Source organism: Hyposmocoma kahamanoa, unplaced genomic scaffold (assembly GCF_003589595.1).
Source record: "Hyposmocoma kahamanoa isolate Upper Pololo Valley unplaced genomic scaffold, ASM358959v1 89844, whole genome shotgun sequence".
Classification (NCBI taxonomy): domain Eukaryota; kingdom Metazoa; phylum Arthropoda; class Insecta; order Lepidoptera; family Cosmopterigidae; genus Hyposmocoma; species Hyposmocoma kahamanoa.
The window spans coordinates 1-11154 of NW_020654557.1; the positions used below are offsets into that span (position 1 = coordinate 1).

At 36.9% G+C, this 11154-nt stretch overlaps 1 protein-coding gene across 1 annotated transcript; it reads right to left on the minus strand.

The window, feature by feature from the left end:
* Positions 1–3127: 3127 nt before the first annotated feature.
* LOC113236212 (myosin-7-like) lies at positions 3128–4027 on the minus strand (the record flags this gene model as incomplete). Its single annotated transcript, XM_026472220.1, has 1 exon — positions 3128–4027. A coding segment is annotated over exon 1 (900 nt), but the record flags the coding sequence as incomplete, so codon positions are not given.
* Positions 4028–11154: the final 7127 nt, after the last annotated feature.

The window sequence follows — 11154 nt, forward strand, 5'->3', positions numbered from 1 at the left end:
GATGCCACAGTCATGATACCAGTCTCCTTAAACTTTTCTCTGAGAGAAACCCGAGAGCCTAGACGGTACACAGAACGAATCGCTCGTTTTTGCAATACAAATATGGTTTGAATATCTGCCGCTTTACCCCACATGAGAATCCCGTAGGACATTATACTATGGAAGTAACTAAAGTAAACTAGTCTAGCAGTACTAACATCGGTAAGCTCACGTATTCTGCGGACTGCGTATGCAGCGGAGCTTAATCTGCTGGCCAGGGACGATATATGTGGAAACCACTGAAGTTTACTATCTAAGGTCACTCCCAATAAGACTGCTTTATTAACAAGGTCTAACTTTTCTCCGTTTATTTCTATGCTTGGACTAGTCGATTTTACGTTAGGTAATTCAAATTTAACACATTTTGTCTTCTTGGCATTAAGCAATAAATTGTTAGCATTAAACCAATAAACTACTTTAGAGAGGGTATCATTAATACGGTCATAGTTAATGTCATGTCTGTCTGTTTTAAAAATCAAGGATGTGTCATCAGCAAACAACACTATTTCGCAATGGTCCTTAACAAAGAATGGCAGATCATTAATATAAATCAGAAATAAGAAAGGTCCAAGTATTGAGCCCTGCGGAACACCCATTTTTACTGGAGAACCCAAAGAAGTCGCTCCATTTATGCCTACTTTCTGAATTCTACCGTTGAGATATGACGAGACAAGTTTCGACGCCTTGCCATTTACACCGTAATGTTCCAGCTTACTAATAAGAGTATTATGATCAACGCAATCAAATGCCTTTGAGAGGTCACAGAAAACACCAATAGCGTTCTGGGACCTTTCCCAAGCATCAAAGATGTGTTTTAGTAACGCTACCCCCGCATCGCTAGTCGATCTACCACTAGTAAACCCGTATTGTTCACTATGAAAAATATGATTCCTACCGAAAAAGGACAGTAATTGAGTTAGCATAACCTTTTCGAATAGTTTACTTAAAGCTGGTAAAATTGAAATGGGCCTATAGTTGCTAGGATCAACTTTCCTACCGCTTTTGAATAAGGGAATAACCTTGCTGTATTTCATTAAATCGGGAAAAACACCTTCGTCAACGCACCTATTGAAAGCTACAGCTAACTGTGGGGAAATGAGATTAATAACTGAGTCTATAACTTTAGTTGATATGCCCCAGAGATCTTCAGTTTTTTTAACATGTATTGACTTAAAAGCTTTTATGATGTCTTGTGGATTAACATGACGAAAATTAAATAAACTGCCACAAACGTTAACATTTTCCTTTAGGAGATCAATAGCAAGTGAAGGGTAGGAATTTAATGATTTTGTAGTGTTCACAGCAATTTCCGAAAAGAACGATTCAAAAGCTTGGGCTACTTTATCATTAGATTTTATAAGTTTGCTGTCTAATTCTAAAACTATATCTCTATCGTGTAGTTTAACCCTGCCTGACTCTTTATTTATTATGCTCCAAGTAGTTTTAGATTTATTTATCGATTGTCTAATTTTGTCGCTGTGAAACTTAACCTTAGCAGCTACACAAACTTTTTTAAATATTTTCGAATAAATTCTAACATATTCTATGAAATTGGAATTAGTATTATAAGTTTTCATAGCATATAGCTCATACAAACGAGACCTACTCTTATGAATACCTACTGTTGCCCAGTCGTTGAATTTAGTCTCTCTATGGAAAGTTAATGTTTTCGATTTAAATATATTGTCAAATTCATTTTTAATTAAACCAAATATCGTGTTATATAAAGTATTTGGATCCTCCGGTATATGGGATAGGGAATTTAAACTGTTGCCGATATTATTTTGAAATCTAATTATTCGTTCTGTGGTAATCGGTCTGCAGAGAAATTGGTCTACCTTCTTGCTCATTTTACAATTAAAAGAAGCCAATTGGCCACTATGGTCGGATCTTAAGCAATTTATTATTGATTTAGACACTGCGTCTGTGTTACAAAAGATGTTATCAATACAAGTAGAAGAGGAGGCAGTAATGCGAGTTGGTTCTAAAAAAAGATTAATCAAGTTAAAACTTTGAAATAAATTAATGAGTCTTACAGAAGTAGAACAGTTTTCCAACAGGTTTACATTGAAATCTCCACATATTACTACGTTTTTTTTGGTTGGAAAAATCCGCTTTAAACTGTCTTCCATAATTAATTCAAACTCGTTAAAATTAGCAGAGGGGGGCCTGTATACACATAAGACGACAAACTGATCCAATTCCACACATGAAATCTCAATAGTTCGTTCAGTAGAAAGATTTGTGATATCCTTACGCTCTTTAAATTTTAAGTTACGCTTAATAATAATCATGGATCCGCCTCTACTTAAGCTCTTTCTTATGAACGAACTGACTATTACATAATTTTCTATATTGTTAATGGCTTCGTAATCTTTCAGCCAGTGTTCTGTAACACAAAACACGTCAACGGAAATATCGTGCAAAAAAATACTTATTTCTAATGTTTTGCCAGAAAAGCCTTGAATATTTTGATGTACTACATGGAAACGATTAGACTTTTCTGTTGTCGTGTTTTTTAGTTTAAATTATGGTTAGTAAAATGTATACTGTTGCTACTTAAAGTAGGAGCATTGTCGTGGGACTGTGTTATATCTTCTATAACAGCGTCCTTAATATTAAAAGATAGCAAACTAGCTATATGTCTTAGATACCTTAGGGGTAAAAGTAAATTATCCTCAAAAAGTTTGAAGTTCCTTACGAACTTATTAATGTCAAAACAAAATATAACGTCACTATGACGGCATGTCAAATTATGTATGTGCGAATTTATGTTATATATATACTTATTACGAGCGATGCCTAGGTTAGAGCAGTAAGGGAATGCACTTAGTATGAATTTACACCCACACTTCTCATGAATTCTCAAGAACACGTCAATGCTACTATTTACTTCTTTTTTACTAATGTTAGTACTATCACCTATTATAAGAATCACTGTTGTATATTTATCAAAGTTGCAATCACTTAACAGTGTAATAATTTGACCAAAAGTAGCTCCTGGATAGCAATAGTTGACTACCCTTTGTTTTAAGTGGTTACTAAGGTGGTGGCCTAGTCCTACGCCTATTTTATCAGAAAAAACTACCGTTCTTCTGGATGGCCTGGTCGGAGTTCTAATAGTCTTGGTTGACCGTTGACTGTGTCGAACTTCAACAGTTGTAGAGGAGCAGACACGTTTTCCTGCAGCAACGCTGGCATACGATACACGTGTTGGTTGCGTTGATGATGTGGGTGGTGGGGACGGAGTCTGATTTATTTCTACTGGACCATTTGTTTCACTAAGCTCATCGTGAAGAAGGACTTGAGTAAGTTCTCTATACTCAGTACCCAGCTTTAAAAGCTCATTAGTTGCAGCTGAAAGTTCTTCTAGTTGTTTCTGCGTAGAAAGTAGGTCTTTAGTTCGCGATTGAAGATGCAACTCTAGATCTTTCACTTGTTCGGCCATCTTCACCTTGTCCTTGTGTAAATTTAATTTTTCTGATTTTACTTTCTTAAGAGTTTTCGATTTCTTTCTTATCAGGTTGGTTAATTTGGAAAATCTTGGGTCTTGCGATTTAGTGCTGCATAATTTACTGTTGCATACATTCCTGTCTCCCAGAGCTAGTTCATCACGGAGTGACAAGGTCGTTAGGTGGTCGTAACTTCCGCTTTGTTCGTGTAATGATGCAACTTCAGCATTTGATTCCTTTACCTGTCTTTCAAGAAATCTGATACGGTCTAAGGCGTCTTCGTGTTCCTGGTGATTTTCTCGGAAGCTCTCTATAATTAATTCCTTTCGTTTGCACTCTTTTTCTAATTCTTCACAAAATCGTCGAATTTCATCAAATTTCCCTTTTAATGTCATTCGTGAAGTCTTGAGCGCCTGCATTTCCATTTCATATACATCGCGTTCTTCAAGAAGCCTATCTGTCAGTGCCCTCAGTTCATTGAGCTCAGCTTCCATCTTCTTGCTCTTTTCTTCAGACAACATTCTCCTGGTCATCATGTTGTACTGGATATCGCGTCACTGGAATGTATCAAATGGAATGTAAGCGCACAGAATGTACTTTAAAAAAAAAATGTAAATTATGTACACTGGCCTCTTCCAAATACGAAGTTCCCACTAGCACAGTGAGCTATTGTCTATTTCTAATCCTTAATCTATCAGATAATTGAAATGAACCAGGGTTGTCTGGTCTATTCTACCTAAAACATATAAATCTCACTCACAAAACTTACGCACGGAAAGAATATTAATAAAATTACTCAAAAAGTATATATAAATATATACGAGGTATTGTTAATAAATATTATATATTATGTAATAGTTAAAGGTCTCAGGCGTGCACTTTATGTATGTATGTCTGTATAATACAAGCAAATACATCAAAGTCTACTTCAAATGTATTGAAGTAAATTGAGACCCGCTTGCAAATACATGACAGTTATTGTAGTGTTAATGTGTTAATCGATAGCTACTTATATACGTAACGGTAATCAACTAAAGCCAAAAACTGTCTGTACTAAATTTTATGTGTAATAATAATAATGCAAATAACTAAATAAAAGTGTTTTAATGGAAAGTATGAAGGTACGTTGTCTCCGAGATTTATTTGACAAAAGTCAAGCAAAAGGAGTCAAGTTCAGTGTTGCGTTGTATGTATGTAATTTATAATATGTGTTATGTTATGAGACTTAGGTAAAAGAACAAAATAATAATAATAGTATAATTTTTTTTAAATAATAGCAATAATAAAATAATAATAATGAAAAAAGAAAAAACAAAACAAAAAAGAAATACTCCCCAGAAAACCCTTCAGCGTCTGAGATGCGAACCGCGGGCGGTGAAATCTGAATCCGGCCGCTATCCCGCTAGACCATATCACGAAATTTTATTCTTTACAGATATTTCACGATGATAATAGTTTTCCTGGCGAATTGAACAACTATGAACACTTATATAAACATTAAGAACTGGAAAACTTATAGTAGCTATTTTTTTTAAATAAATTAACACAGAGCGATGTTCGTTAGGCGAATGCAGCGCCCTCTCTCATTATATACACTTAGCTTTCAGTTTTAGTTTCAGTTTCAGTTTTTGATTAGTTAAAATTATCACGCGATAATATTTAGTCGTGATACGATTCGTCGGCTTTACTATTGTACCAGATACTTCATAGTTTCTTTTGAGCCGTTGGTGAATACTTTAGAGATATGCCTCTATTCAAGGCATATTGATATATCTTTAAAGAAGTGTATTTACATCACGTTGCTACGTGCTGGCTTTCACACGTATCGACTCCACCGGTGTTGTTTTTATCACACCGTTTACTTCGTTTTCTAAACAATAATAATGAAATGAATGAAATGAACGGAATGAACGGAATGAATGAAATGAACGACATGAACTAAATGTACGGAAATAACGAAATGAAAGTAATGAACAAAATGAATAGAAAGAGCGAACTGAATGACATGAGCGAAACGAACGAAATTTACGACATTAATTAAATGCGCGAAATGAATGAAATGAATGAAGTGAACGAAATGAATGAAGTGAATGAAATGAACGGAATGAACGAAATGATAGAAATGAACGAAACGAATGACATGGACCAAAAGAATGCAATGAACGAAATGAATGAAATGAGCGAAATAAACGAAATTAATGAAATGAGCGAAACGAACGAAATGAAAGAAATGAGCGAAATTAATGAAATGACCGAAATAAACGAAAAGAATGAAAACGACACGGTTTATGACAACATCGCCATCGGGGCAACCGGCACGGAATCTTCATTTATCATGATTTTTTAATTAATAACAAATCTTCTATTTCAGGTAATCATAGAACTCGTGGTAAACCTACCTAAATTAATGACCACTTTAATTGTTGCATTAAAACACGACGTAAGTTAAACGAATGAAATATATTTACTTTTTTTATATTCACATACATTATAACATATGTATAAAGGGTTTTCCGTAAAGGACATAACAATTTTGTATTTCAATAAAACAGAAGAATTGAGATATCGAGCTGAAATTTATTCTAGATGTTACTATGTCACACACACGCACACGCACGCACGCACGCACGCACGCACGCTCACACACACGCACGCACGCACGCACGCATGCACACAAATTAGACGTTAAGAATGCTGAAAATTGTTAAAAAAAATAGTTTGTTTTGACGTTGTTTGTAGATGTAAAAATTAAACACTAAATTAAGTATAAGTTAAAAATGTTAAATATGCATTTATAGCTATGGAAGAGCGGTGCCTCCTGATACAGGCTTGATAAGCTTAATAGGAGGTACCATCCACTGTTAATATAAAGTTAATTGTATTACTGAAATAAACATTTTATTTATTTTATTTGTTATTCATATTTATTTATTCTTCACAGCCTCCAGCTTTGAAGGATAAGGGTGTTGCAGAAATTATAGGCACATGAGTCTTGTCAACTCCTGTCACATGATGACAGGCGCAGTGGCAGTGCTTCTCAGATCTTTGCCATTTAAAGCTCTGAGCGGCACTGCGACTGTTACGGACAGGCGTGTCGGACCACCAGACGCACGACTTGTGCGTCTCATGACTTGGCATCATAAATAAATGCTATATTTACCCTTTGGAACTTGGAACCCCAACTCTTCGTAAAACCAAATCATGAATTTTATATATTGAAATCAACGTTTCAGGTATCCTGGGTGTTATATCTAGGACAAATGTCTATTTGTCTAGAATCCTTGATACAAATATTTGCGCCAGCGGTGATAGTTGAAATGGTTAATGCGGAAGTGGAAAATATAACGCTTTATTTGCATCGTCGATTGGACGTCGAAATAGGTAATTAATTAACTGCCTCCGTGGCCCAACGGTTACCATACCGGACTGCCACGCAGAGGTCCTCGGGTTCGATTCCCGGGCCGGGAGAAATATTTGTATGGCCTACATTTATTTCTCTCGTGAGTTTGGGTGTAATTTGTGGTTGTCTATGTGTGTGTCCATGGCACCCGCGACACAGGGTTTCCCTAGTGCGGGGCTATGTTGAGTGTGTGCGTTATTATTATTATATTATTAATTAATTAATTTTGGACATAATCCCTAGATAGTTAGTAACACAACTTATAATCTAATGTTAGTTAGCATCTTATAACTACAATGGTGGTGAGGTATAGTGTTATCGCTGGAACTCCTCAACGTTAAAGCGTGAAACAAACAGGGAGTGGGACCCGCGCGCACGGGCGGACTGGACGGGTACCCGCGCCCGCGTTTCATGTGTTGTCCTTAGAATAATAACGCATACAATGATAGTTTCATATCAAACGAACTGTTACAAGTGAGGCAAAAATCAAATTCATGTAGGCTAGTTTTAGTAGTAAGTTAATTTTCGGTTTTAGTGAATATTTATATAAAAATACAAGTTGAAACGCGTTACTTCCTTGTGGAATGTGATGTTAGTATCTATTTTATGTTTGTCTGACGTATTTTTACACTCATTTACCGCACATTTAGTCATTTTAAAATTCTTGATCTGTTCGCGGTGCAAGTTGACCTTGAGCACTGAAGACCCGCCCGCTCGTGTAGGCCCTTTGGGCGCGCTTCAATTTGCCTCACTTAGCGTGTGCGGACTAGGTTTCTATGCGTTATTATTCTAAGGTGTTGTCCATATAAATACACGGGACTAGACCCGCCGCGATCCCGAACCGACTCGCACCCGCTCTCGGTGCATTTCACTTTTAAGTGTGGATTACATCCTGTGATATAATATTGGGGAGTCCCACCCACGGAAGAAAAAAAACAATGGAAGTGCTTTAGGCCTCGATTACTATCAGAACCTGTCGCCAAAACTCACGCATCCTTAATTTGAAACACTACAAAAATTTTGGATTGTTAATATAATTTAAACTTTACTCTGTTGGCGTATCGTTGAAGGTTCAATACCATCAACACTTATTATTATTACAAGTTACGGCGGTTTGATATTATATTGAAATTTCAATCAACGTGCTGTCATCCGGCGGTTAATTTAGTTATTAATTTAGTTATTAATTTAGTTCTCCAAGCAAAAAGTGATCATATTACAGGGGTGCTTTACTGTCGTTTATTGTAACAAATTGTTTTGATAAACAGGAAATTGTAAATTTATTAAAATAAGGCTTTCCGATGATATTAAATACCATAAGGCATTTGTCTAGGATTTTAGAGAATTTGCACGAGAGAATGACACAACCATACCATAATAAAGCGAAAATGGCCGACTGAGCTCAGATAGAACTTTCGAGACCTATAGTTGGCACGTGTCAGGTGCTAACTAACCACTTCTACTGTATTTATTGTAATTAGTCCATATGTTAATAAAAATGGAAGTAAATTAATTTGCTACTCCGCGAACCTTGTGAAGGTTAAATCGTGCAAAATAGGTATTAGGCGCTATTATAAAAAATATAAAAATAAAAATATACAATACAAGCGCAGCTAACTTTTTATTTAATTTAGTTCTGTTTTATTTTTATTTTTTTTACTTTTTATTTTTTACTGTGTATTATACTTCCATTTTTATTGTATTTATTGTTCTGTGGTCCCACCGACCGGCGTAAATCTTCTCGAGTCGTTGGTGCTAGGGAGGATCCTTCGGTGCCCCAACAGAAACCTGAAGGCATTATACTGGACTCGTAAGTCGCTGTAAGCCTGCTGCGTGTATTTGATCCACTGCTTTGATGCACTGACTGCATGTATACAATGATGTGCAGTAAGCATTGAAAAGTCTTTTCTCTTTAGGCCCATTTTACTGTCTTGTTATGGCGCATTTACACAAGGTCGCCTTCACTTTCCCATCGAAAGCAGCAGTCTACCCAGTGTAAACACTGAGTCGTACGTACGAGATCGTAGTTCGTCGAAGTCTACGGAGACGACTAGGCGTGGTCGCGTGGTGGTACTGTCGACCGATTCGGTCGCCTTCGGCAAGCGATTGTCGTTCAAACAAGTTTCAATGTGTCGGCGGCCATGTCCCACCACTGAAACTACACACCCGATTAATTTGTTGAACATTTCGAACGAGTTCTCTTTTTATGCGTTTGTTTTGTCGTATTAGAGTATGCTACACGGGCGCTGCCGGTGCGTTGCGTCGTTTCAAAGTCGTCGCAACGTAATGCCGCCGCCGCTTTGTCTCCTGGCCCTTTGTCGATGCACTCGCGTTCCGTCACCGCGCGCCATTTCAACGCATCACGTGGAATGTATTTGTAATTTATCTGTAGTACAACGCACCGTTCAGGCGTCACGTTGGCGCGAGCTCACAGAGCGCGATCCGTGCATCCAAAGGACGTGGGAAGCCAGCTTTAGGGTGCGGTTCCAGAAAAGCTGTGCGAGGTAACTGGTGCGGAGGAACTAACGAGGTGCGGAGGCGACGCCGACGGCTCGCATCCCTGGCACACATTCCTCGTACACATCTGCTCCGCTAGTCCTTTTCCAGCAGAGCTGGGCTAAGCGAAGCTAGGAAAATCCTAAAGGAAGGAAAAGGAAGAAGGAAGTAATCTTATACCAATCCACCAGGATTTTACCTCGCACACCGCCTAGCTACCTCGTACATCTCTGGTGGAAACGCAGCCTAAGGCGGTAGTTGAACCTATGTAAACAAACCATTAACTAAGCAAAACTTAGTACTGATACGATTACGAAGTACGAGAGTAGAAACATGACACAATTTAAATGGAGTTGCTAGATAGAAGTAAAGTAATTGTTCCTATGAAACTAAATGTATTTTTTTTTTCAGATGAAACAACACAGCTCGAGATTGTGAACTTAGTGGAATACATTAAATCCCGTCGTTTACATCCTAAAGTCTTTCGTGTATTACCAGTAGATATTAAACTCGTAACTATTATATTCGACATGTGTAATGTCTATCTTGTTGTTGTTTTGCAGTATGCACATGTTTTAAATTGAATACTATTGTGGCAGACAACTATACCAGACCCCGTAGCATGGCTACGCATAATAGTCGCGACGCCCGCGATAAAATTGCAATAATTCACGCAATAATTGCGCACGCTATTGGCTGTCTCAATCAGATTTAATTTAGATAGCCAATAGCGCGAGCTTATTTTAATTTTATCGCGCGCGTCGCGACTATCATGCGTAGCCCTGCTACGGAGGTTGTCTGCTGATTTTAACCGACTTCGAAAAAGGAGGAGGTTCTCAATTAGACAGTATTTTTTGTGTATGTTACGCGATGACTCTTTGTGCTTGTGTTACAATTTGTGCACCGATTTTGATGATGATTTTTTTGTTGGAAAGAGGGTACTTCAGTATTAGATTGGCAAATAGATCCAATTCCACGAACTTTTGAGGTCGGTTATTTGTAATAAAAAACTTGTAATTATAAATTATGTCCATTGTATGTCGATAGCAGATTTTTTATTGGTTTTTACGGCTCCAAGTACTTTGCCTTTTGAGCCAATTGTCAAAATAACATGTAACTTTATATTTAACGCGGTGAATTAAACTAAACTAAAAAAACTAAATTTAAAGTGTTTTCATTTTACGTTTTATGTAATATTTTCGTTACAATTTGGCAGAATTTTATGTTTGGTATTGCTATTGCAATTTTTTGGTATTCTGCTTTCTAATGGCTAGTCCTGGCGTAGTCTATTAATTATTTGACGTTTCTTTCGTGGTTTTTAAGTACAATTTAAGTGTTTATCGATTATCAAATTTTATTTTTTTTGAATGCATTTTTTTTACTTTAAAAACTAAATTGCTGATTAAACGAGAGCAAAGTTATGAATTTCCATGGTAGTCTTAATAAAGCAAAATCGATCGTTAGTGATTAAACGAATTAATGCCATCACTGCCATTCTGTTGAGACGCAACTGCCATTGCAATTACCTTTAAGCAGAATATCAAATGAAATGAAATAACGAGTTCTTAGGTTTTCGCGATTGTTACACATAGGAAATGAAACTATTTTTCCGGATTTAAATCGCGTATATTTGTTTTTTCAAACAAACCGACGTTTCGGGCCCTTTACAGGTCCCATGGTCACGGTTGACTGTAAAGGGCCCGAAAGGTCGGTTTGTTCCAAATCCATGGCGATGTAGACAACCAATTTCTAAAATGACGCCACAAT